Genomic DNA, 27,653 nt, shown 5'->3' with positions numbered 1-27,653 from the left:
GATCTCGCGGTTCGTGGGTTCAAGCCCCGCGTCGGGCTCTGTGCTGACAGCTCGGAGTCCGTGTCTCCCTCTCTCTCTGCCCCTCCCCTGCTCACCCTCTGTCTCTCTCAAAAATAAGTAAATATTAAAAAAAATATTTTTTTTTCCTTATCAAACTTCTCTTCAGGGCTTCACATAGCAATGGAAGCTCATCGCAGCCAGAGAAACAGGACAGATGACAATCAGTATCACGCCGGCTCATTTCTCCTGGGGGTTGTAAACACGACCGTGGTCAACAGTGGGGAGCAGGTGGCACAGCCAGATTCCTCTGAGAGTGACCAGCTCAGGGACACCGTCTCAAACGACCAAAGTCTGGAGCTAAGCCATAGCAGCCGGTCGCCCTCATCATGCATTTGTTCACTAAGATGTCATTCGTTAAGCAGCTACTAGGTAACAGGTGCCATGTAAGATCCCGGAAATACCAAAGAAGAATATGATACGGACCTCCCCACTCTGGGGTCTTATAATCTGATGGTGGGGAAGATGAATTAACAAAGAAAGAGAGCAGTATTTGAGAACCCCGTAACTGGGGAGCTGTGGGGCCCAAGGCCCGGAGAGCCATCTCTCCCGGCAGAGGGGACCGCCCCGGGCGTGAGTGCCTGTCAGACCCAAACTCTGGTGCCGCGTGCAATCCAGCGAAGGTGGACAGGGAAGGCGACAGAGTGCGGTCCCAGATGCGGAGCCACTTCGTGGGCCATCTCACGGTGAATGCACGGCGGGAAACACCCCAAAGCATTGCTGCCCTTTTGTGCATCCGCGCCCTTTAACTGGATGATTTCCGGAGAGCGTGAGCCGGTCAGTTTTCTCCTTAAGGAATCTCCTCTCGGTGGAGGCATCGCTGGGTTCCTGAAGCAGCCGGGAATAGTGGTCTGTCTCCTGTAGTATCTGCATTGTGGCTTTCTGTAAGCGAGTGCCCGTTTGCTGCAGCATGAAATATTGAATTACGAATGGGATCTGCTTGGCCAGACGTTTGCTGGTTTCCTGGAAGAGGGAGGAAGAAGGGTCAGCCGGAGGGGTCTCGGCCTGTGCTTGCAGGGAAGCCTTGGGATTCTCGGATGAGCGGATAGCTGCCTCGAGAGGTCCCGGTGGCCCCGTCCACCCCACTCCAGTGGTCAGCATCCAACCACGGCAAGGCGCTCTCTGTGCTGCCCCGAACTCTAGGATCAGGCATTCCCTCTGGCACTATGAACCCACCCTGTAAGCTGGCAAACCCATAGCACGTTCTGGACATCCCAGCCTTCACAGGAGCTCCTCCCCCTCCTCCACCCCCATGCCTGCTCCAGCTCCCAGAGAGACCTCTGGGCCCCTTGATCCCCTGGCCCCTCCTGGGAGCTGATCAGGATGTGCTTCAAGGCTCACCTCATTCCCTCTCTTCACAGGGATGCCCAGTTTGCCTGGCAGCTGGGCCCCACATCTGGGTAACTACTTTCTATTCTGATGAAGAAAAGGCTTCCAGAGTTGGGCTTCTTTGCGGGTTAAAAGCCACCTTCTGTTCTATGCACCCCGTGTGGGCGGAGGGTTGGAAACCTTGGAGGTGATGGGGCTACGGGATCTAGGGAAAGGGTTTTTCCTTCCTGTCTTGTGGACTCAGTGAGTTCGAGGCTGCTCCAGACCTGAGTGCCTTCTGAACCTCAAGGAAAACCAAATTATAACGAGTAAAGTTAGTGCTGGTTGTATTTTGCTGAATTCCAATAATAGTGGCTTGGTAATAGATGCATAGCATGAAATATAAAGAATTCTGCGGTTGGAACTGGTTTTGAGTAAATGCTTTGCCGCATCAAAAACCTGATTCCGGGGCACCTGGGGGGGCTCAGTCAGTTAAGCTTCAGACTTCGGCTCAGGCCATGATCTCACAGTTCGTGAGTTCAAGCCCCTGTGTCGGGCTCTGTGCTGACCGCTCACAGCCTGCTTGGGAATCTCTCTCCCTTTCCCTCTCTCTCTGCCCCTCCCCTGCTCTCTCTCATTCTCGCTCTCTCTCTCAAATATAAATAAACTTTAAAAAAATTTTAATAAAGAAAATAAAAGCCTGATTCCCGAATTAATTAAAAGTCCCTTGACAGGGTTACTGTTAAACTATAACTGAGATAATATGTGAGTATTTATCACTGCAGAAGGGATTTAATACACAGTAGTGGCCCCTCCCACCTTCTCTCAGTGACACAACTGTCAATCAGAGTGCCCGGCATCTGCTGGGCAAACACCCGTGGCACTGACCTACACGCTCACCAAGAAACATGCACTCACGCGCACAACTCGATGTCAGTGATGGGCGAAGTCAAAGACCGATCATTTGAGAAAGACCGTTTCTACTCAAGGTCCTGCACAGGATTGCCCACTGGGTTAAAAACCTCTTCCCGGGGGCACCTCTTCCCGGGTGGCTCAGTCGGTTAAGCGTCCGACTTCGCTCAGGCCACGATCTCACAGTCCGTGAGTTCAAGCCCCGCGTCGGGCTCTGGGCTGATGGCTCAGAGCCTGGAGCCTGCTTCTGATTCTGTCTCCCTCTCTCTCTGCCCCTCCCCCGTTCATGCTCTGTCTCTCTCTGTCTCAAAAATAAATAAACGTTAAAAAAAAAAATTAAAAAAAAAAACAACAACAAAAACCTCTTCCCGGACTCTGTTCAGAACCACACGGTAAATCTGGTCTTGACAAAACCAGCTGTTCCATATTCCAAACTGAAGTCGGACCCGATTTTCTGCTGCCTCTGCTTGTTTCGTTTTCATGTCTTCAACTTTGTCCTGGTTGGATAAGAAAGAGAAACATGTTCCTTCTTTTCTCGCCCTTGTTTAAACATCGTAGGAGGCACTATTGTGTTGAGATGGAATTAAACACAATTCAAGTCAGAGAAGGCCTGGGATTTTACATGGTGACTTTAAGAAGGCCCTCGGCAGCCCATGCTGCTGTCCTCATCCGTCCTGTCCTCTGTCCCTTGCAGGTCCTGCCCTCTCCACGGCCGTGGGGCCTCCTCTCCAGCCTGGAGAAATGATGATCCAGGACCGGGCCTGTCCCCCAACCCCTGGTGAGGCACCCGGGGGGTCAGACACAGCCCCTAGGAACGGTGGAGCGGTCATAAGTCAGGTATCATTTTTACCAACTGGCCAAAGAGATAAAAGACAGTCAGTTGTTGTGGGAAAATGGCAGAAATCCTTTTTCCTGCTCACCTGGGTTGTGGAATGAGATTCAGACCCACCGACCCAGGCCTGGGCAGAAGAGGGTTTTTATCTAGAGCGCAGAAGGAAGCTGGACATCCCTGGCACCCCATTACTGAGAGGGGGATCAGAGTTGTTGAAGGGGAAACCCACACAGCTGTGGCAGTGTGTTTAAGTCCAACTTATAAAGATTTTGGAATAGGACTAGTGGACAATTCGGTCTTTGTAGTAGCTAAAGATTCAAAGAACGGGTCAGACAGCAGGCACAGTCATGTATTCAGAGGATCAGCACTAAGCCTACATCACCCTGTGCTGCAGAAGGTAATGCAGAAATGAGAACTCGGCCGGGTGCTTCCTTCCATCTCTCCCGGGGAGCACGAACTAAGTCCTCAGCAGGTGCAAAACAGCAGGTGCTCCTGGAGCGGCCAGCCCAGCAAGCCCGCAGCTATAACCTTGGCCTCAACTTTAAAAAAATTTTTTTAAATATTTATTTATTTTTGAGAGATAGAGATACAGAGTGTGAGCAGGGGAGGGGCAGAGAGAGAGACATACACAGCCTCTGAAGCAGGCTCCAGGCCCCGAGCCGTCAGCACAGAGCCTGACGCGGGGCTCGAACTCACCAACGGTGAGATCATGACCTGAGCCGAAGTCGGACGCTCAACCGACTGAGCCACCCAGGCGCCCCCGTGGATAATATTTCTAACTGCAATACCAAACAAACCACCGTGGTGAATTCTATAAATTCCCCAGACATTTTAAAGATAGGAACTTTTTAAAATTTAAGTCTGGCTTACCCACTGTACCCTAAGGCAATGTTTCTAAATGGAGATTTTTTTCTTTTCTTTCTTTAAAAAATTTTTTAATGTTTATTTAGAGAGAGAGAGAGAGAGCATGAGCAGGGGAGGGACAGAGAGAGAGGGAAACACAGAATCCAAAGCAGGCTCCAGGCTCTGAGTTGTCAACACACGGGGCTCGAACCCACAAACCATGAGATCATGACCTGAGCTTAAGTCGGACATTTAACGGACTGAGCCACCCAGGTGCCCCGAACGGAGGTTTTTTTCATAATGAGAAAAAATTTATGATCTGATAATGCTAATTTAAAGAAAACTGACTTTTTTTTTTAATTTTCAAGTAGATTGCGTGCCCAGCGTGGAGCCCAATGTGGGGCTTGAACTCACGACCCTGAGATCAAGACCTGAGCTGAGATCAAGACTAGGAGGCGTAACTGACTGAGCCACCCAGACGCCCCGAGGAAAACTGACTTTTAGGAAACCAAATTGTTATTCTATGAAAATACATTTCAGTTGAGGGTATTCACCCTGAGAGAGAAGCTGAGTGTTTGTAACTGGTAGAAAGCACTGGATTCGTTCAATGGAAACAGAAACCTATTATTATAGCACTTACAGATCTCCCGAGAACACATCCAGACACGAAGAGTGCTGGTTTTATTACGTGCTAAGACAAAGATACAATGCACGCGTGCGCGCGCACACACACACACACACACACACAAACACCCTCCTGGCATCAGGGCTATAGCAGAATGAAAGTTGGAACTTCCCCAGGCAAAGCAAGGACACTCTTATCAAACCACTGACCCGTGTGCTCGCTTCAGCAGCACATACGAAACCACTGACCTTTTCGGTCGGTCGTGCACTAGGGGTGAAGACAAGAAGGGAAGAGAACTAAGTCGAACTGTCCAGCCTCAAAACGAAGAAGCCAGAGAAAGTTGGAGGCGGTGGAATTGTCTCCTGGTGCGGGCGGGGCTCCACGTTGGTGGCTGGGAAGCAGTTGTAGGAAAGCCTAAGGGGCCCCGTGGTCTCTCGCGTGGGCATGTTAGTCTGTCTGCACGCTTCTTATGTGCCAGAAATAGCTTCTGGTCTTGGTAAACCTGACACCGTGTTTAGGCGGAGCCTCGTCCTAGGACTTGCCGTTTGGGGTATTGGCTGTAAGTGTGAGAACCCAGTTTTTAAACTCCTCCCTGATTTTGTTGTATAAGCAGGTCTTGTTCTGCCTTATGACTTCTTCTCCTAACTTTCCGAGGTCCTGATTAAACACCTTAATTTTCCGAAAATGAGAGAGAGTCATCGATCTGAGCCGTAACCGCATTGAAGAGCTGGGACCTGCCTGGGGCAGCAGTGTGTGGTGTTGACGCGAGGAGGGCCATCTTAGGATGTGCTGGGCCACCAGGAAGGATGCGGCCGTCTAAAGGGAGCGGGTGACAGAGAAGCCAGTTTCTGTGCCTGTCACCTGGAGTCCCCAGGAATCCTCATGGATCAGAAAGAACATTTTATCCGCTTCATTGCTGGGGATGCCTCTCCACACAGGTGCGGCCTCTCTGTCGCCCTCCGGTGGCTCTCCCTTATTTGCTTTTCTAACGACGGGAGTGATTTCTGAACAAAACAATAGCGAACGATGACACTCCGCAGCTTGATGGAATTGGCTGACAGATTTCTTCGATACGTGGGCCGAATCCCCTGTGACAGCATTCGAGGGGGTCCGGAATTTCTATTTTTGTGTGAAGTTCGCTAAGACGGGCCCCTGTTGTGGCGCCTGGGTGGCTCAGCTGGTTAAGTGTCCAATGCTTGACATGGGCTCAGATTATGATCTCGCGGATTCATGAGATCGAGCCCCGTGTTGGCCTCTGCACTGACAGTGTGGAGCCTGCTTGGGATTCTCTTTCTCCCTCTCTTTCTCTCTCCCTCCTCTCCACCTTCTCTCTCTCTGTCTCAAAATAAACAAACATTTGTAAAAAAATGTTTAAGTTTAAGATGGACACCTGTTAAAGAGCCCAAGGATGGCTTTGCATGCAATACAGCTCGAATGACCCAGTGTGCAGTTTTGTTATGTCACTGGAGTGGGGAAGTGCCAAGAAGCGGCCGGGCTTGGGTTTGGCTTCGCGCTTTATATTTAGAGAACAAGTACACTTGAAAATAATGTAAGCTTTCTTTACGAAAATGCTCTGTCAGTGATAATTTGAGTGTTATAAACTGATAAACGGCGCTTTGGTAGGGGACGTGGCCTGGATATTGGTGGCAGGCGGGGTACAGTCCTAACCAATCAACGATGGCGATGATAATGAAGGGGAGGAGAAGGAAGGACACAGAGAGGCACCACAGAGGGTTGTCTTTGGGCCAAGCACCCTCCACATCTCAGTTAAGCGACCCCCCCCCCAACTGCAGGACAAAGCACGTGGCTTGGTTGCTTCTCTGTTTTACAAGAGAGGAATCTAAGGCTCAGAGAGGCTAATGGCCAGATACCGTCACGGAGCGAGTCAGTGGTGGAGGGTCCCAGGGCACACCCAGCTCACTGCCTCCGCAGCCCGTGCAGGTGGACATGGATGCCTGAGTGCCCAGCGGGCCCAGCTTCTGCCTCGGTGAATGAGGTCCCCAAGCCAGGCGGGAGGAGTGTGTTGGGGTCTAGAGGCAGTTTGTGGATTAGCTTACTGAGGCCTCGTAAAATGCGGATGACTTTGGATGACACCAGGAAGTCATAAGGTCTCACAGGTGCTTTGGAGGGGGGAGGGGCAGTTTGAATCTATAGTCGGAAATGTATGAAATTGTTTCCTGATCCTTCAAATCATCATTATCATAATCGTTATGAATTTTTAAAAATTAACTTAAAAGGGGCGCCTGGGTGGCGCAGTCGGTTAAGCGTCCGACTTCAGCCAGGTCACGATCTCGGGGTCCGTGAGTTCGAGCCCTGCGTCAGGCTCTGGGCTGATGGCTCAGAGCCTGGAGCCTGTTTCCGATTCTGTGTCTCCCTCTCTCTCTGCCCCTCCCCCGTTCATGCTCTGTCTCTCTCTGTCCCAAAAATAAATAAAAAACGTTGAAAAAAAAAAAATTAAAAAAAAAATTAACTTAAAATATCACAAATGTAAAATTAAAGTTTGAATGTAGACGATTTAAATATTGTGAAATGTACTATCAAAAACGGCTATCAAAATGCAACGCCTTTTTGCAAAACACCAAGGTTTTTGTCAGTTTGACAAGGTTGTGTCTTTTAGACAGGGATACGTCTTTCGAAGCCCTCTTCTGTGAACTGAGGGGAATCCCACTAGAGTTGGGGCTCCTCAAGGTATGTTCCCTGGATCACCTGGGAAGTTAGAAGGGCAAACTCATTGCCCCCTCATCCCCCCAATTTATTGGCCCAGAAACTTGGATTGGGACCCAGGAATCTGAATTTAAATAAACTTTCCAGGTGATTCTTTTTTTTAATTTTTTCAATGTTTACTAATTTTTGAGTGACAGAGACAGAGCACGAGCAGGGGAGGAGCAGAGAGAGAGGGAGACACAGAATCCGAAACAGGCTCCAGGCTTCCGAGCTGTCAGCACAGAGCCCGATGTGGGGCTCGAACTCAGATCATAACCGGAGCCCAAGCTGATGCTTAACCGACTGAGCCGCCCAGTCGCCCCCAGGTGATTCTTGTGTACACTGCAGTTGGAGAACCACTGGCTTCTTTCTTCCAACTCCATGTTCTTGGGAGTACGTGTTTCCTGGCTCAGAAGAATTCGTTGCTTTTGTCTGACAGGCTGGGAAAATAACTGGCTGTTTCACTGTCAAGGTCGACAAAGTGTGAACCTGTTGCAAAAGGATACATTTGCTGAGTCAGTGTTCATTCCTTTTGCCCTCCTAAATGGTTTATAGTTTTCTTCCTTCCCTTCTTGCTTCCCAGATTGATCGGCTCTTTGTTTCGACATTAGGCAGTTGTTACTTCCCAGTTTCGGAAGCTCCCTCTGTGAGCCCCTGGCCACGAGCGATTTGGTTTCCAGAACGTGCTTGTTTCTTGGCTTGTGTGGGCAGCTCAGTGGGGTGTCTCAACCACCTCAGGACGGAGTGCCTTGGGTAGGCTGTAACTTTTGCAACTTGCAACTCAACCCATTGAAACTCAACCCGTCGACTCACACTGACAAGGCAACGTGAGCCCATGGGTAAGTCTTCCTGCCAGACGGGGCACCGTGGCCTTTCCTTCCTCCCAGGAGAGCTCGGAAACAAGACGGAGCACAAGGGCATTCACGAGGGACCCTGGTGTTAATGCTCAGGGAAACCTTGCTGCAAGGGAGTCGGGAAGCCAGAAGGGGGAGCTCTCCCGCCATACCACTGTCCAAGAAGTGTCCCTTACAGACCCGGCAGAGGACTCCTCAACAGGAATCATCAACTGTCGGCCCCAACAGGAAGAGACGTGCACGGCATCCCCTACAAGCGACCAACCACCCCCTGCAGCTCAGCCAGGGAAAAGCCATCAGCACCCTGAACGCGTGCTTTTCTCCGATGGACTGAGTTCAAAACAACCCAACTTTCTCCTCCTTCTGTATAAAATAAAATTCTTCTCCTTTGTTTGTGGGACTTGCCTATGGTTTTGCCATGGCTTTTTACCCCCCAAATTGCAATTCTCTGTCATTCCCAAATAAATTCATTTTTGCTGGAGAAATAACTATTTTATTTCTAAGGCCAACAACCTATGTGAGTGATCATTTTGCCAATTCTGGGCTTTATAAGGGGGTCGGTAAGCTCACCTCCCCAGGATGACACATGCCTTCAGAAAAGCCAGGTAGTGCATTAGGGCGACAGTTGCTAATTACAGAGTGAGCCCAAACCTAAGCAAGCATGGTGTTAGGAAGGCGAAATTTATTTTCTCTTTACCATCCCAATAAATTCATGAGGTATGTCACCTGTTTTATCTACAGGAAAACAAAACAAACTTAACTTCGTAGAGGTTATGTGACTCGCCCAAACTAGTATTTTATTTCTTGTAATACAGAATTACCTCCAAATAGCCAAATCAATCTTGATAAAGAAGAATAAAGCTGAAGGCATTATACTTCTTGATTTCAAACAGATTGGACAAATCTACAGTAATTAAAACACTATGGAACTATATAAAGGTGGACATTCAGACCAATGGATCAGAACAGTGAGCCCAGAAATAAACCCACACACATGCAGTTAGCTGGTTTTTGATGGCGGGGTGGGGGTGGGGGGGGGTAGGTCCAAGAATATACCACGGGGAAAGGATAGTCTCTTCACCAAATGATGATGGAAAACTGGAGATCTACATGCAAAAGAATGCAACTTACACTATACACAAAAGTCAGCTGAAAATTGATTAAAGGCTTGAATGCAAGACCTGAGATGGTAAAACTCCTAGAAGAAAACATAGGCTGAAATCTTCACGATATTCGTCTTAGAAATTATTTCATGGGTATGATACCAAAAGCACTGGCCACCAAAGCAAAAACAGATAAGCTGGACTACAGCTTAGTGGAAGTGGAAAAGCTTCTCCACAGCACTGGAGACAACGAACAAAGGCAAAAGCAACCTACAGAATGGGGAGAAGATATGTGCAAACCATATAACTGATAAGGGGCTAGTTCCCAAAATACTTAAAGAGCTCCCGCGGGGCGCCTGGGTGGCGCAGTCGGTTAAGCGTCCGACTTCAGCCAGGTCACGATCTCGCGGTCCGTGAGTTCGAGCCCCGCGTCAGGCTCTGGGCTGACGGCTCGGAGCCTGGAGCCTGTTTCCGATTCTGTGTCTCCCTCTCTCTCTGCCCCTCCCCCGTTCAAGCTATGTCTCTCTCTGTCCCAAAAATAAATAAAAAACGTTGAAAAAAAAAATTAAAAAAAAAAAAAAAAAAAAAAAGAGCTCCCACAATTTAACAATGATGACAACAATAAAATCCTAAAAACCTAATCAAAACTGGGCCCAATACTTGAATAGAGATTTCTTCAAAGAAGACATACAAATGGCCGATGGGTCACGACCTCATGGTTCGTGGGATCGAGCCCTACGCTGGGCTCTGTGCTGACGGTGTGGAGCCGGCCTGGGATTCTCTCTCGCGCTCCCTCTGCCCCTGACCCTCTCTCAAAAATAAATAAATATCAACATTTAAAACAAACCACACAAGTGTGAGCAAGGACGTGGGAAAATGAGAACCCCTGTACACTGTCGGTGGCAATGCAAAATAATGCAGCCGCCGTGGAAAGCCATAGAGATGTTCCTCAAAAAATTGAAATATGGAGCAACCGTATGATCCAGCAATCCCACTTCTGGGTATTTATCCAAAGTAGTTTAAATCAGGATCTCAAAGAGATATTAGCACTCCTTTGAGGATGCTGGCCCCATCAGAAGATGTGGAAACAACCTAAATGCCCACAGGTGGATGAATGGATAAAGAAAATACACACAAAGGAATAGGATTGGGCTTTTACAAAGGAGATTCTGCAGCATGTGACAGCATCGATGGACCTTGAGGACGTTGGGCTGAGTGAAATAAGCCAGCTACAGAAGGACGAAGACTGGACGATCCCACTTACGCGAGCCATTTAAACAAGCCAAACTCACTGAACCAGGGGGTAGAATGAGGGTTGCCAGATGTTGGGGGAGGGGAAACAGGCAGTTGCTAATCAACAGGTGTGACATTTCAGTTATGCAAGATGAATAGGTCTAGACGTGGCCATACGACATCGTGCCTGTAGTTAACAAGACTGTATTGCGCACTTAAAAATTTGTTAAGGGGCGCCTGGGTGGCCCAGCCGGTTAAGCGTCTGACTTCAGCCCAGGTCATGATCCTGCGCTTTGTGGGTTCGAGCCCCGCGTCGGGTTCTGTGACTGCCTCAGATTCTGTATCTGTCTCTCTCTGCCCCTCCCCTGCTTGCACTCTGTCTCCCAAAATAAATAAATATTAAACAATTTTTGTTAAGAGGTTAGACCCCATGTTAAGTGTTCTTACCCCAATAAAATTAAATTTTAAAAAATGTACATGCTGTTTTCTAAGTGACGGCACAATTCTAAGGGCTTTACAAATGTGAATGTATTTCATCAGAAAACGATTGATGGTAAAGGCCCAGAGAGGTTACGTCGCTTGCCCAAGGCCACACACCAGGCAGTCTGGCTGCAGAGTATTTGTTATTTACGTGAACTCAGGGAGGATCGCTGGGGCTCATTTTTCCGACACCATTCTGAATGCTTCTCACGTCAGCGGTGAGTCCCCAGCACCTGGGCCCTCAGGATTTACAACCAGACGCACGATGACCGACCACTTCAATGCATTTGCTCATCCAAGACTTGACTTTCCCAAAGACCTTGAGTGGTGGTTTTCAAAGTGTGGTCCCTGCACCAGTAACATTGGCCTCAACTGGGAACTTGATAGAAACATAAATTCTTGGGCCCCACCCCAGACCTGGCGTGACTATAAAACTTGTATAATTTTATCTCTATCACTTGGTAACCTTACCTTGGCCGGTTCCAGAAGGCAGGGCTGGCTCCCACGGAGTTCTGTTCTAGGACCGTCCTGAAGAATGTCACCTGAAATACCGATGTGTCTGGAAGAACATTTCTTCCTTTGTTGCCTCCACCAACGTCAGCTTGTTCGTGATCTGATCTCCTGCCGGCTCCACACGTCGCTATCCCGTAACCCTTCTCAAGACGGGACGTGATATTCCACACCACACTCACGACAACTTTTTCAGTGCCTTGCCCGCTACATCTGCTTTGGTCGGGATTCCTGTGAGATGGTTAGCGAAAGGCAGTGGAATGTTCCATTTTCTCCTCAAATATACTTGAAGGCTGTGAGGCTCTGGGATCCTTCTTTGGCCAGGACCAGAGAAGCCTTCTGTTGCGATGGCCCTGCGCCTGACACCCTCTCGGTGCGTTCCATCGCCACCCCTCTTATCTGCGTGTTTATTGTTCTTTCGCTATGCAATTCATTAATTGCTTTGTGGGATTTATCGAACAAACGTTCCCGGGCACCTGCTGGGTTCCAGACACCAGGCAGCGCGCATCATCATTACTGACCGACGCCCACCGGATTGCCCGCAAGGGCTCAGTCCCTGCTGTGCAGAAGGTTGGTGCCCCTCTCAGGTGTCTCCTGTCACAGAATCACGCTGCCCTCCTCCTGTGGGTGCCTCCATTGACATTGTCCTCCCGGCCTCCCTGTCTCCCCGCTGCCCCCACATACCCTCCCACTTGGATTGGATCGAAAGCTTTGAATTCTGAGTATTTCTTTCGATTCTTGGGGCATCAAATGGCCACTGCATGTTTCTGTTTGTTTGTTTGTTTATGTTGGGAACCGAACATCATCTTCTGCTATTTTCGTCCTTGTTTTTAATTTGTGGTTAAGTCTGGCCATCTGGCCTATCATTTCCTGAAACCTTCCTGGCCTCTAAGCAGCTGAATGTCTGTCTCTCTGTTTTACCTTCCTATTGGCAGAAGTTGTCCTTCCTGTTACTAACAGAGCCGACACATCTCTGAATGTACGCCCGCACTTCCCAAAGGAAAGGAGAGGACCCTCCAGCGGGAGAGGAGGCAGCAAACCTGGGGAAGCCCCTCCTGGGAGCCAGCAATCATTCAGGAATGCCTACATCCCTGTCCTTTATCCTGAGAAAAAGTGGGAAGATAATAAAGAGTGAGACTTGCTATCAGAATTCACGCTAGGGGGTGCCTGGGTGGCTCGGTCGGTTGAGCGACAGACTCCGGATCCCGGCTCAGGTCAGGATCTCACCCTTTGGGAGTTCGAGCCCTGCGGTGGGCTCTAAGCATCATCTAATATCCCAACTATTGTGCCACAGAGAAGGGAACGGTCACCCGTTTTTAGATGCTTTAGGGTTTTTTTTTCCTCTTTTTAAATCAACTCCTTCCTGCATACCTTGCACATTCATATGGAATTGAAAGATGCTTATTAAGCACGCTACTTTAGTCGAGGAAGCGGCAGTGAACCAGACTGCAGAGTCCCTGTTGTGTGACTACCCCGTCACCTTCCAGCGGGTAAAACCCAGATACATTAGTCTTGTGATTTGCGAGAAATAAAGAAACATACCTTGAGAGTGACGCTATTGAGAAGCGTTACGCAGAGAAGTGACATCCGGTCATGTGCCGGCAAATGAGTGCAGGTGGGGGTGGGTGGTGCTGGGCTGAGTGGACAGAAGGCCTCTGGGAGGGTAGCGTTCGGGCTGAGATCTGCACACCCAGCCCTGTGAGGAAGGAGAAAGAGCATCCCAGGCCCTCGGGCTCACAGCTACACTGAAGGGTGGTGGGAAAGGCAGAGTGGAAGGGAACCATGCGCACAGAGGCGGATGGAGCCAGGTCACAGGAGGGTTTGTCGTCCAGGAAAGGAGCCTAGGGTTTGTGTACGTGGCGTGGACGCATTAGCGTAGAAGCAGAGGAAGGGCGTGACTTCATTTACCTGTTCAAAGGTCAGCGGAGGGTGTACTTAGGGCAAGGTGAGAGCCAGGAGGCCAGCAGGAGGACGCTTGAGTAGTCCAGGCAAGAGAGGAAGGGGGCCTGGCCTACGTGGTGATGGAGCGTGGTGGACAGATGTGGTTTTGGTTTTGGGGACAGAGTCATCTGGACTCCAGATGAATTAAAAATGGAAGCAGGGGAAGGAGGAATCAAGTGTGACCCTTAGATTTAGTTCTAGAACGGGGCAGGCAGATGTGGTGCTGGGAATAGGGGGAGAAGCCTTGGGAGGGAGGAGGACTGAGGCAGGGTGGGGTATCAGGAGCTATGTTTTGGTCGCACTAGATTGGAGACCTTTGACAGATATCCAACTGGAAATGTCAAGTCTAGGGAAAGGGAAGGGTCACAAATTTAGATCTGGGAGTTGCCAGCTGATAGAGATGAGCTCACCTGATAAGCCTGCCTAAAGAGCACGTGTTGACGAGGGAGGATCTCAGAGCAAAGTTTTGGCTTTCCGACTTTAGGGATCAGAGAACTGAAGAAGCAACCAGACCAGGAGACTAAGAATGTGACCTCCAGTGGCCAGTGAAGGAGGAGACCGAGGGAGAATGGTGAGCCGGAAACCAGCAGGCTGTGTGCTACAGCAAAGGAAGGAAAGACTTCAGGAAGGAGGGAATATGGTCAGCCATGTTGGCTGAGGTCGAGAAAGATGGGGACAGAGAAGTGACCACATGTTTGTCAGCATGGAGGGCACCGGTGACCCTAACAAGTGCCATCGCTGTGCCATGGTGGCGACAGGAGTCGAGCTGGAGCTGGCTGTGTAGACAGTGTGCAGTTAGCAATGGACGGGTGGGGAACGAGTCTGGTGAGGAGTTTGCAAATATACTGACTCACAGCTCTTTTTGTAACTTGGTATTATATAAACCACCACTCTATTAGTCACCAAATTTGTTCATTTTCACCCTTTTGGAAGTACTGTATAGATAATCCATTTAGCTTCCTATTAAAAAAATTGGGGTAAAACACACATCACTCATGCGTACAAGAGAATCATTCAGCTAATGAAAGTATGATTCTCCTGCCTTCACTCCACCTTCAGTTACCCTGGTTTTGAAACTTACGTGCTTTTTAAAAAATTGTGGTGTGGGGCGCCTGGGTGGCTCAGTCGGTTAAGCGGCCGACTTCGGCTCAGGTCACGATCTCACGGTCCGTGAGTTCGAGCCCCGCGTCGGGCTCTGTGCTGACGGCTCAGAGCCTGGAGCCTGTTTCCGATTCTGTGTCTCCCTCTCTCTCTGCTCCTCCCCTGTTCATGCTCTGTCTCTCTCTGTCTCAAAAGTAAATAAACGTTAAAAAAAAAAATTAAAAAAAAAATCGTGGTGAAATAGGCATCACATACACGTTACCGCCGTAGCGACTTGAAATTGTACTCTCATTGTTGTGTGACCATCCCACCAGAATTTTTTTCATCTTGCAGACCTAAAACTCTGTACTCGTCCATTAAGTCCCAAGTGCCCCACCCCACCCCGCTTCTACAAAGATTTTGATATCCAGATAGATCTCCCTCCCAGACCGATGATATTACCTACTGTGGCCATCAGTAAAACACCCTTCACGACTTAGGATTGAGAGGGGAGAAAGAAGGTTGACCTACGAAGACTGATGACCCAAAGCCTGAGTGTTCTCTCTGGCTCAGTGCGTTTGTGATGCTTGGAGAAGTCAACAGCTAACAGGCCGCAAGCGTGGTCCAGCGCGTGGTGAAACGTTATACTTGAGGGGTTTGCCCCTACTGTTTATTTCTGTCCTTACTGGAAAACCAGGCATCTATGTGGGAAGAAACGGGAAAGGCGGTTATATGACGAGTGTGCATTCAGTCAAGGGAAATGACCTGCAAAGTTCCAGGAAGGTCAACTCGACGGGTAGGTGGGATGGTTGGTGGAGAAGGGATGTTGAATGGTAATATTGCAAATTAAAAAACATAGCAGCAACCGTTTGTTGAGAAAATACTATGCGCACAGACCTAAGTAGCATTGTGTACAGTATTTCTTCATGGAATCCTTCCAACAAGCCAGCACATAGGTACTTACTGGGAGTACCGTTTCATGGATGAGGAGACCGAGGCCAGGAGAGGTTAAATATATTACCCAAGGATATGTAGCCAGAAAGTGGTAGAACAAGGACTCAAACAAGACAGTGTGTGCTCTTAAACCAAGTTCCCTGTAATGCCTTACAGGGTGACTATTTTTTTTTTTTTTTTAAGAAATTTAGGAGACCCCAGCTGCCTACGAATTCTGCTTGAATATACATTCTGCAGACCCTCACGTTCTAACATCGGCCCAGTAGAATGTTCGCTGAGACCTTATAAAGGTGCTTTCCATGCACCAATGGGTCCCAAGAACTTTACCTGTAGCAAGGCAGATCTGAAGGGCCAGTCACTTTCTCCTTTCCAGACCATTGTGGGATAGCAGATAAGGTAGTTCTCGCCCCCACCCCATCCAGGATGGTTTGTGAATGCAAATGAGGGGCAGAGGAAGAAGGGTGAGGAACCCCCAAATTCTGGCCACGCCTCTAACCCTGTGAGTGGAGATACCCATCCACAGGGTGTGAATGCATCCTGAGCCCATGGAGCTTCTCCTGGGAAGAGCTCTTGTCTCTAACGGTGCTGCATTAAGGGACCTTCTAAATATATAAGAAGTCTCCCCCTTCTTACCCGTCTTCTGGAAGCTAGGTTCTTTCTTCTTACCTCTGGCCCTGTCTCCATCGGGGTCCACCTCCCGAGCCACGCTCAGTGCCTCTGTGCTGGCAATGTCCACGTTACAGGGGACCACCACCAAGTTGATGGTCTGTTGCCCCTGGATGTATGAGTGCCTTGATCTGATGACAAAAAAAAAAGAAAAAAAGCACACAAAGGAAGAGTACATCTCTGGGCATCCAACAATACGGCCAGACAGGTGTGATGGTGGAAAACCGGTAACTGGGACCATGACCTGGTTTTCATACTCCTGGGTGTTGGCTTGGCCAATCCCTTCCACAGGAAGGCCTGCCCATCTGCCCTTACTATATTCTCTGTTGATTTTCTACTTTTCTTCAAAACCCACCACTGGTGGGGCGCCTGGTGACTCAGTCGGTCAAGCCTCTGACTCTTGATTTTGGCTCAGGTCATGATCTCACGGTTCTTGAGTTTGAGCGTCAGGAAGTCCCTGCACCGAAACTGCTTTGAATTCTCTGTCTCCCTCTTTCTGGCTCTCTCTCTCTCTCAAAAATAAATAAATGTTAAACTTTTTTTTTTTTTTAACCCACCACTGGTATTTCTTCTTTCCCGAGGACTCTGCCTCCTGTAGCCAAACGAGACCTCTCCTTTTCTAAATCTCTCCTGTGATGCTTCTAAGATTATGCCTTCTATGACAGTGTTTGTGTACGTGTTGTATTTGCCCCAAAAGCCCAGGGGTGCCTTTGTGACACGTCATGTGCCATCTCAGTGTCCCCATGCAGTCCCGCAGAGGTCCCCAAGCCACCGGTGCTCTGTGCCTGCTGTGATAGGATCTGATGTCAATAAATGTCTCTACATGTGCTCATTCCTAATGTTAAATACTTTTTCTGGAGTCTGTTCTTGGAAGGGGTCACTCAAATTAGAGAAATCCAATAAAATTTCTTAGAATCTGCAGACAGAGAGAGATATGAGCAGATAAGCCTTACACACCAAATTTCAATCATGTTTTTGCCCACAGACAATACAAACAAACAAGGAAAGGCTGACATCTAGGGACATATTTTTAAAAATAGTTTGCTACAGGGGCGCCCGGGGGGGTCTCAGTCAGTGAAGCGTCTGACTTCGGCTCAGGTCATGATCTCACGGCTCATGAGTTTGAGCCCCACATCGGGCTCTATGCTGACAGCTCGGAGCCTGGAGCCTGCCTCGGATTCTGTGTCTCCCTCTCTCTGGCCCTCCCCCACTTGTGCTCTCTCTCTCTTTCTCAAATAAAAATAAACATTAAAAAATTTAAAAAAAATAATGAAATAAAATAGTTGCTCCAATTGACACGTGCTTTAGCTCTCATTATGTCCCATAAAATTATGTTAAGCTGCACACAGAAGATAATACTGCATAGCCACAAGTAGGAAATTTGCATCACATAAGCACAAGCTAGCATCATATAAACAATTAAGTGCCGGGGCCAGATAAAGACGACAAATATAAACAGGCCAAATTAAGTCCTAACCATGGGAAAACTTCACCGAGGAAAGTTATAGTTGACTTCGGGAAGTGAATTTTAACGTGAACTGTCCTTCAGTTAAAAGGCATCTTCTCGTTGGTCTTTATTCCCCCTGCTACCCCCATGCGCAGCACGCGGTCTGATGTCTGTGAGTGAACAGACCATCCAGCGTTCTCCACCTCAGCACCATGGACAATTTGGGATGGATGGTTCTTTGTGGCAGGGGCCATCGGGTGCATTATAGAAAATCTAGCTCCATTTCTGGTCTCCACTCACAGGATGCCAGTAGCAAACCTTCTTTCCCAGGTTGTAACGACCATAAATGTCTCAGACGTTGCCATTGCCGACGTCCCTGGGGATGAAGTAGGCTTGGGGTAGAGACCACTGTATGAAACACATATCTTCCCATGCATTTTGACAGGGTCTTGGGGAGTGGTAACTGTTCCCCAGAATGTCTGCCAGCAGAGAGAGACCCCATAAAGATCACCTTCTAGTCATGCATCAATTACGGGCACTCATAGGCATTAGGTCCATTCCAGGGTCTGGAGATTCACTATTACGCACACAGGCACTATCCCTCAGGGGTTTGTGCCCCAGGAGGTAATGTAGACAACAGACACAAGGACCAGGTCCAGGGTATCGGGCATCCCGGAGAAGGTGGCATTTGTCAGAACTTCGAGGGAAATAGAGAACGCGCCACGTCAAAGCTGGGCAGGGAGAATGTTTCAGAGAGAGGGAAGAGAAGGTACAAGGACCTTCTGGTAGGTTTGAGGACCACTGAGGATTCAGGTGTGGCTGGAGTGGATGAGGGCTGGGGCACAGTGATGGGTGTGGCCAATGAGCGAGTGGGGCCAGAGCACATCAGACGCTGGATGCTTTTATTTGTAAGTTAATTTCTTTATTTTGAGGGGGAGAGCACAAGTGGGGGAGGGGCAGAGAGAAAGAGGGGGAGAGAGAATCTCAAGCAGGCTCTTGCTGTCAGCTCTGAGCCCGACACAGGGCTTGAACTCACCAACCGCAAGATCATGACCTGAGGCAAAATCAAGAGTCAAACGCTTAACTGACTGAGCCACCTAGGCATCCTGGCCATTGGAAGCTTTAATGATGATGGACATGGAACCACACTGGAGAGTGTTGGGGAGTGATAGCCTCTAACCTGTGTCCTAATAGCTCTGCCCCGCGCCCTGGGCACTGCTACCCCAGTCTCCTCCCCAACCACTCAGCGCAAGGGCAGGGGAGGCACACCAGAAGCCCTGCTGCTGCCCGCAGAAACCTAGAAGTCTCCCGAACTTCAGCTTGGCCCACTCCCAAGTTCTAGAAAGACCTAGAAGTCTCCCGAACTTCAGCTTGGCCCATTCCCAAGTTCTAGAAAGACTTGCCTGCAGTCTGATGTCCTGGGGCTGGTTTCCCACGGCCACACTGGTGATGCTGGGAAGATCAATGAGGGTCAGATCCAGAACCTCAGGGAGGTGATCTCCAGCCTGATGAGCTCATGGCTGATGCTAACTCCAAGGCCAGCTATGGTGTTCTGGGCTGTGGAGGCCCAGAGACGGGAAAGCCAGCCTTCAGATTAATGACCCATCCGAGGAAAAGCAGTGGTAGGAGGCTCCAAATGTCTCTGGTGTTTAGAAAACACTTCACAGAAGCCTGGGGAGTGCTCTCTGAGGCCACTAGTGTGGCCATCAAACACAGAGGTAGCATAGACATTCACCTTCCGAAAGCCTGGAGGAAAACATACCGATACGTTCATGGCGGGGTTACAGAGGGATTCTGTTCTCTTTCTTTACCCTTCTTGATATTTGCCAGTGACCGCGGCAGTGGCTTAAAATACACCCACAAATTCTTCTACACTCTTCCCTCCAAAAGGTGAAACCTTGAGCGCGAACCGGACATAGGGACTTCTGTCTAAAGATAGATATGGCGGAAGTGACCGTGTGGAACTAGCAGTAAATGTGTCGTGACTGCCTCTTGCCTTCTCTTGCATGGCTCGCTCTGGGGGAGACTGGCAGCCCCGTCCTGAGGACACCAGGGACCGACGGAGAGGTCCACAAAGTAAGGCACTGAGGCCTTCCGCTCACGGCCACGTGAAGAGCGGCTCACCAGCCACAGTCGAGCCTTCAGCCGATGCAGACCCCGACAATACCTCAACCACGGCTCCCCAGGGACCCTGAGCCACAGCCCCCCAGCCGAGACCCTGCAGTTGCTGACTCTCACACTGTGGGAGAGAACAAATTCTGTCTTCGAAGTCACCAGGTTCGGGATAATTTGTTATGCAGCGAACAGATAACGCACACAGGTATATACTACTTTTATGAGCAGAAGATAAACCCAGACACACACACGCTAACACGTACACAAAAGCACGTACCAACACACACACATAAACGCACACTACGAACACACACAGTCAATTGTGTGTTTAGCACAGCGTGTTTCTGGGCGGCGTAGACACCCCTCTACTTCCCGATACTTAAGGAAAAGCCCATCTGCCTGCTTCCTGTCTGTTGGAAAGGGGGGGCCAATCGGAAGGCCGGCGGTCAGTCTGGAGCTAAGCAGACCCCTGAGAAGAGGGGACTTCCCAGGGTCAACCCCCGGCCACCCCAGGGTCTGCCAGAGGGATGGCAGAGGAACTCAGGGAGTGGGACCCCTCGGCCGAACAAGACACACCGTGTCCGTAGTACCCGTGTCCCTGTTTAACACCACCTGCCACTTCTCTTAGGTCCTGGAACGTTTTGTAGGAATCCCCCTGCACTGTCTCTTGGGGGGTAAGAGGTATGGAAGGAAGGGATGGAGAAAAGGAAGCAGAAGGAAAGCAAGATTATTTCTTCCCTTACATTCATTTTTGCAAGTAGATTATTTCTGTAGAGTCTTCACTGGAGGTTCAAAGGACTTTTTGAGAACGGCATCTAATTTAGGGGATACCGAATATGTATCCCAGCCTACACATAAATCATATACAGTGATGGGCATCTGGGCGGCTCAGTTGGTTAGGTGGCCCAGTCTTGATTTCAGCTCAGGTCATGATCCCGTGGTTTGTGGGTTCGAGCCCTGCGTCAGGCTCTGTGCTGACAGCCCGAAGCTTGCTCAGGACTCTCTCTCTCCCTCTCCTCAGCTCTCTCCCAAAACAGGCAAATAAACTTAAAAAATACTCAGTGATTCCATCCTGTGTCTCAGATTCCTCCTTACTGTGGAACCAATGGCGACCTTTAACCTGCGTGGGCGGGAAGGTCTACTTGTGTCCTGTTTCTATAAGCCGCCGATTGTCCTAAAAGTTTTAAAAAACAGTTATGTCATAGATATGACAGAAACAATCTATAATAGTGCTCAAAAAATGAAAAAAAATTTATCCTTGAGCTGGACTTGAGCCTTGTCCGTGGGCAGGACAGTTCCTGTTCTAGAGGATGGCCAAAGGACAGGGTCCCTGGGCCACAAGTCCGACGGCGTGCACACTTGGTAACAGAGACCCAAGTGTCAGTAAAGATGGCCCCTCAGTGCCATCGGCAGGGACCTCCCATCACATCTGCAAGCCAAGTCTCGGTGCAGGGGCGAAGGACAGGCGAGGTAGTGGAGAAGTGACAGGCAGATTTGGGCCCCGGGGTTCTCCACGAGAGCTTTGCAAAGCAAATCTCAAGGCCGGAGGGAGGAGATATAGACAGAGCTAAGAAAGTCCCCCCACCCGCCTCACTTCTGTCACCCCCTCCCAGCTGCCCGGCTCTGCACGCACTTGGCTCGGCTGCTACTCACAGTGATGTCCAAGTGGCTTCAGGCCCAAGGGGGCACCAGACATGCCATGACGTGCTCTTGGGAGCAAGCCCCATAGATGAGCTGGAAAAAACGGGAGTCTTCCCCCGGGTTGTTTTACAAAACCAGAAAAGGGACCAACGAGGATATTTTGTGCTCACACACTCAGAACCAGGACTAATCCCGCGGAGCCCCGTGTTCGGAAGGGTCCCCTCCCGGTTTGCTGTCTGCTTTCACTATCTTGAGAGTCTAAGTCATTTCGAACGAGGGGTCTTGCTGTTTTATTTTTCTCTGAGCCCCTAAGTCGTGTAGCTGGCTCTGCTCTGAGCCTGGTTTCTCAAACTCGAGTGCACACGAACCATTTTGGAGCTCCGTTCAAGTTCAGATTCTGACTCAGCAGGTCTGGGGTGTTTTTCCCCAGCCATTTCTGCAAGCCTCCAGCAGAGGAGGTCACACTGAGGGGCCAGGGGCTAGGGGACGATCTTGAAACGAGATGATGTCCAGGATGATCTAGGTGAGGGGAGGGTATCAATGGCAGAAATCAGATACGTGGGGCACGCGAGCCAAGGACAAGACAAGGACAGAGGTCATTGGTTACCAGCTCAAGCGTGGAGACATAAGGACGATGCTCCCCAGTCACCTCGTCTTGTCCCCGTGGGTGTCCTCAGTCCTCAACACCTCCCGGCGTCCCACTTCCTTCTCCTCTTGGAATTAGCCGCCGATCCACCCAGGAACAGGAAGTGAGTCCTGGAAAATCTGGCCTGGAAGATCCTTCTCTGTCCAGCAGCCTTGTGGGGTGGTCATCCGTATTTGGGGGTGAACACAAGGACTGGGGGCAGGACTTCTCCATTCTGGAGGGGGTCTCTCTGCTCAGCCATTCGAGGCCTGCAGACACGGATTCTCAGGGAGCTGAGCGCGGGAAGCCACGGAAAGGCCTCGACCCCGGACGCTGTGTTACCGGTCACATGGAGCCCAGCGTCCCACAGGGCCCGCTTTCATCATCTCCAGAGCAGTGCCCCAGGACAGCAGTGACCAGGACAGCCGGGAGTCCCGCGGGGGCCTTTCTCAGAGGAGGACCAGCACATGGAAAAGCCTGGAAGGAAGAGGCAGCGGGCTCCCCGGTGGGGACCGAAACACCTGGTGGGGACCAGGCAGCAGAGGAGGAGCCAGGACAGTGAGGGAGAGGCCATCAGAGCCTCACCTGCAGAAACCCCGTGCCTCCCACCTTCAAGGATCTCCTTCCTACCTGGGAGGGGTCCTGACGATGGACTGTCCTGAGGACCGGCCGGAGGAAGCCGATTCTCTCAGCACCAGGTCACAGGTCCTGAGCAGTTTTCCAAACATTCCAAGTTCGCAGGTGCCTTTTCCTCTCACCCCCCAAGGGAGCTGCCCCAGTGTCCCCAGAGTCCTGGACTAAAATTTCTGTCCCTGTCCAGGGCTGGGAGGTGATGGGGGCCGCCTGGACTGGGCGGGCACAAAGGAGCACAGGCCCGGGGACAGAGGCATCGGCAGGGGAGTGTCTCCAGGCCGACCGTGGTCACGTCCCCACGGTGCTGCTCTGTCCGCCACATGAGCTGGAGTCGCGGCTCAGTGTCTGAGGCCCTCCAGGACGGAGACAGGCCTCGGGCTTTGGCCACAGGACCTGCATTTGTCCAGGTGGCGGCTGAGGAAAGGGGACAGATGGAAATGTGGGGAGCAGGGGGATCCATGCGTCTCCAAGCCCCCTCACAGTTGCGGACAGTGGGTGCAGGGAGAAGGCAGCAAGAGCCAGGGCAAGAGTCTGGACGTCCGAAGGAGGGGGTTCAAGGGAATTCTCAGTGGGCAGTTTGCACAGCCGGAGTTCAGAAAGGCTGGAACCGCCCTGGGCTTCTTGGGGCCGGGCGTTCCTATTGCCGAGTCCTGAGCACTGATGTATCCTTTGTATTGCTGGCCCTATAAGGGCGTTTATCATCTCCTCCAGCCTGGGGACATGCCCAGGGGTCACATGCCTGCCACCAGCATCCAGACCCTCCACTATGTTGCCCCTCTCCCCAAAATGCCGACCCCGCGGCAGAGCAGAGGGACGACTGCCCCGGATCCTTCCTCTCTGGTGCATCAGGTGTTCTGCCAGGCTGACCGGGATCTCCCAGGACCCCATGGGATCAAGGACTGGGCTGCCAGTGACCTGGAGGGAGCCCAGGCCGGGGCATCTGGCGAGGCAGCTGCTGTTGGGGGCTGTGCAGGATCTGGGCAGCCCACTGGGGTCCCCACACCCTCCTCTGTGCCCAGGGCGGGGGGTGGCCCGGGCAAGACGGCGTCGGTGGTGCCCAAACCCTGAGTTCTGGTTGGGTCTGGCCTCTGACAGCACTGGCAGGAGATGGGACCAAGGGAAGGGACCGGGACGGAGCCTCCCCCAACCCACGAGGAGGGTACTATCTCCTTCCTCCCTTTTTTCCTTTATTTTATTAAATCGTAGACGTACAAAATCACTTTTTCTTTTTTTTTTTAAGGAAAACATCGTGTCTTATCACGCTATGACCCTGGCTAATCGCTTTTTCCAAACACTGAGAAAATTCTTCGGAACGACTTCACACGGCACCTGAGACTTACAAGCTCGGTGTCATCAAAGACATGCCTGCCACAGACCACTGGACAAGGTCTGGAGTCAGGGCTGGGCCGTCAGGTTCCGGGCCCCGACGGACACAGGCCCAGCGACGGCTAAGGATGCGAAAGGGGGTCAGAGACCCGGGGGCAGCCCAGGCCATGCCCGTAGACCCAAGCCTCCCGGGGCCAATGTCTGAAACGCCTGGTACCCCCGGGGATGCTTTGCGGCCCGCGGGAAGAGCAGAGCCGGCCCAGCTCTGCCTACCACTGCCTCTGGGCAGGGCGACCCCGACAGAGCGTCCCGCAGGAGCTCCTGCCCCAGCTCTGGTCCCCGATGACAGCGATGGTGGCCGGGGCCAGGTCCCGCTCCGCACCCAGGGTCCGCAGGGAGCCGATGAGGTCAGTGCGGGGGCTCACCTTCTGCTCGTACTGGCTGTACAGGCCGCTCTCGGGCCCCGGAAGAGGCAGACCGGACTTCATGGCCTTGGCCTCTGATCGGAGTCCCATCATTATCCTTGGGAATTTGGGGCAGAATTTGTGCCTCTCCTGATGCTGGGCTGCAGACGGGAGGTGCGTGTGCCTCTGGGAGGTCCCTGTGTTCTTGTCCCGCACAGGATTTGCTTCTGCTGATGTGGGATGTCTGGCAGGAGGAGGAGGCATCTCACTGAGCAGGGAGAACGTACCCCGGGTTGGAGCTCCTGGCCAGAGGGAGGACAGGAGCCAGGCCCTGGGCTGCTGAGCAGGGGTGGGGTGGGGAGTGGGGTGGGTCAGCAATGGTCACAGTGATAATAGTTGCAGGGAGAGCTCCCAGGAGGGAGACCCCAGCACCCGGAAAAGAAGCCCCCATACTTGCTGCCCCAGAGACCGGGCGCCCCTGGTGCATGTCAGAGGTGCCTGGGGGACTGCGGGGCACCAGCCGTACTGTTGGGGTTAGACCACGCTTGCAGGTTTATGGCCGCGGTTGGGGTGCTCGCCTCTGGCCGGCGGCTGGAACGCACCCTTCCTGAAGGTCCCTCTACGTGACTTACCTTTGCCTTCCGTGGGCCCCTGCTTCCTCCTGGCTGCTGAAGGTTCAGCGTCGGCAAGTTGAACTTCTTGGTGAGCTAAACTGGGTCCTGCCGTCCCACCTGCCAGTCTGGGGGATACATCATGTGCCCTGCTGCTGTGCCGGATGGCGGCGGCTGTCGCTGGACGAGATTCATTTCTTTTTTTGCACATTGTCAGGAAAAGAAAAAAAAAGGAAACAGACTGTGCCTCGGGCACGGCCAAGAACCGTGGGCCTTAGGCATTAGCTGTCATGCAGTCCGAGCTGGTGGGTGGGTTCCCCGCTGCTCAGCACCTCCCGTCTCCTTCACGAGCTCTGCAAAGACACAAGTTGGCAGAGTGGCCCATTGTCCCCAGGTGGTCCCTTCCCAGGCTGGACCTTTGCCAGCCCCCCCTCGCCCAAGCCCACACAACCCACAGACACAGGGGAGACTGGCAGCCCAGCAAGGCCCCAGTCCGCAGGAGAGGCCGCCGCAGTAAACAGGTGCAGCTCACAGCTGCGTCTCGGCGGCCCCCGGGGCGTGGGGACAGGGGCAGAGAACTTCCTGTCATGTATTGGTTTATTATGCTTTTAAAGCCACCTGTTTACGAGTTACGGGAAGCTATTTAGATCTAAGGGTGCGTTTACTTACATAGAGGAAGCTGTGTTAGGACGTCATCCTTGACGTCTGTTGTCACTAAGCAGTCGCTCAGCAGCTGACGGGCACCACTGGGGACTTACAGATAAGAATATATGGACAGGTGTGCAGAACGCAGCGGACATTGAAACTTCAAATAGCGAGAGTTTGTGAGGACCCACTGAGAGTGTTCTGTCTGGGCAAGGCTACCCTTTGCTGAGCTCGAAAGCTCTCTGCAGACCTGGGAGCACTGGCTTCTGGAGCAGCAAGGCCCCTCTTTGCTGGCAGGGGTGAAGGCCGTGCAGTGGCCCCTCCAAAGGGGCTGTCTTGCCCGCCTCCCCCCGCTGCTCTGGTCCCCAGCACCATGCTCTGGAAATCAGGGGACTTCTGCTCTGTGCTGGTGGCTGGACATCAGCTCCTGGTGGGCTAACTGGATCGACTCTTCCAAGAACCAACTTGTAGAAAGCAACCTCAACTAAATTTGGACTTTGTTTCTGTCCCCTTTGCTTGGACCAGTAGGGTAATCAATCTATCACTAGTTTGGAGTATGTCATTTCTTTATTGGCCTATTAAGAGATACTGTCCTGGGACTCCTGGGTGGCTCAGTCGGTTAAGCAGCCAGCTTCGGCTCAGGTCATGATCTCACGGTTCGTGGGTTCAAGCCCCGCGTCGGGCTCTGTGCTGACAGCTCGGAGCCTGGAGCCCGCTTCGGATTCTGTGCCTCCCTCTCTTTCTTCCCCTCCCCTGCTCACGCTCTGTTTCTCTCTCTCTCTCTCTCAAAAATAAATAATAAACATTACAAATTTTTAAAAAAGAGAGAGAGATTGTCCTGTATGCTGTAGGCTTGTCCCCTGCAAAATATTTCTATAAATTGTAAGTCCTGAGTTACTGGCAAAGACAATGTGAGCCTCTGGGCATAACTCCGCATTTCCACAGAGGGGGTCGAACGTTCCTCTAGAGAGGTAGGCTCCATGTCACTTGTGGCTGAGGACCAGACAGGAGACCACCAGGCAGGAAGAGATGGGAGGTGGTATCTCTTAGGCCCTCTGGAAGCTAATCTCTGCCCGGCCCTCACTGGTTCTCGCCCAGACTCGTCTGGAAAAGGTGGGTGTTTGGTCTCTCGCCCTTGAACGTCCATAGCTGATGATCACATAAAGTCAGCACTGTTAGAAATAGTCGGCCTCCCGGCCTCCCCAGTGCTGCTCCCAGGCTCTTGTCTCCCTTGTACAGCAGCCTTGTGTGCTAGGACCCTGTTGGACTTTCCAAGCCAAGAAATTAAGTGCCAGGGCCCCCGGCTGGCCCAGTCAATAGAGCACTTGACTTTTGATCTTGGGATCGTGAGTTCAAGCCCCACTTTGGGCAGAGAGCTTACTGAAAGAAAAAAAAAAGAAGAAAACAGATTGAAGTGTGGGGGGGGGGGTCAGCTACTGGTCTAAGTCAGGACTCAGACCCACCCCGGGCCACTCCCCGTCACAAACCCTTCCCCGCTATGACCTACACGGCCCATCCTTCCGGGAACAAAGTGGCTGCAGTAGGTTGAATGGTGTCCTTGGAAGAGCGAACGTGACCTTATTTGGAGAAAGAGTATTTGTAAGACCTGGACGTGGGGCCTAAACCGAGCCACAGGTCAGAGGAGGCAGAGGGAGACTGGAGACACAGATCCAGGGAGAAGGGAGAGACCAGTGTAGACGGAGGTGGGTCTAGACTAATGTGGCCCCAAGCCGAGCATGCCAAGGACCTCAAGGAGCCACCAGGAGCTGGGAGAGGCCTAGGTCCCTCCTCAGAATGTCCAGAGGCACCAGCCCCACTGATGCCTCTATCTGGACCTTCTGGCCTCCAGGCTGTGAGAGGGCACATCTCGGTGGTTTTAAGCTGCTGAATGTGGGTAATTTGTGAAGAGAGACTGAGGAAGGTCACAGAGTGGGGACGGCCTGGGGTCTCCAGGTGAACCGGCTGGGCTTTGGGAAGTCCGCTCACGCGCCTCGCCCAGCTGGACTCCTTCCGCTCAGCCCAGCCCCTTCGTCCTCGAGACACTGGGCGCAAGTGTGTTTATTTACCGCACCTGCCTTCTTCCTAAACCCCCGGCCTCGTCCCAT

The 27,653-nt window shown here is 51.5% G+C and overlaps 1 protein-coding gene across 1 annotated transcript; it reads right to left on the bottom strand.

Moving 5' to 3' along the window:
- Nucleotides 1–57: 57 nt before the first annotated feature.
- Nucleotides 58–27,653, bottom strand: LOC131513218 (interferon-induced GTP-binding protein Mx2-like). Its single transcript, XM_058732551.1, is given in 17 exon segments — nt 58–1,221; nt 2,640–2,824; nt 4,826–4,844; nt 5,112–5,256; nt 5,461–5,503; nt 5,506–5,696; nt 11,493–11,581; nt 11,583–11,659; nt 16,069–16,226; nt 18,816–18,825; nt 18,948–19,040; nt 19,043–19,105; nt 19,284–19,294; nt 23,903–24,202; nt 24,204–24,631; nt 24,925–25,115; nt 27,620–27,653. Coding segments are annotated over 17 exon segments (2,520 nt in total). The 3' UTR covers nt 58–738.

This window comes from Neofelis nebulosa, chromosome 5, assembly GCF_028018385.1.
Source record: "Neofelis nebulosa isolate mNeoNeb1 chromosome 5, mNeoNeb1.pri, whole genome shotgun sequence".
Lineage (NCBI taxonomy): Eukaryota > Metazoa > Chordata > Mammalia > Carnivora > Felidae > Neofelis > Neofelis nebulosa.
Note: the sequence above shows the minus strand (reverse complement) of the source record. Positions and strands in the feature narration are given on the sequence as shown.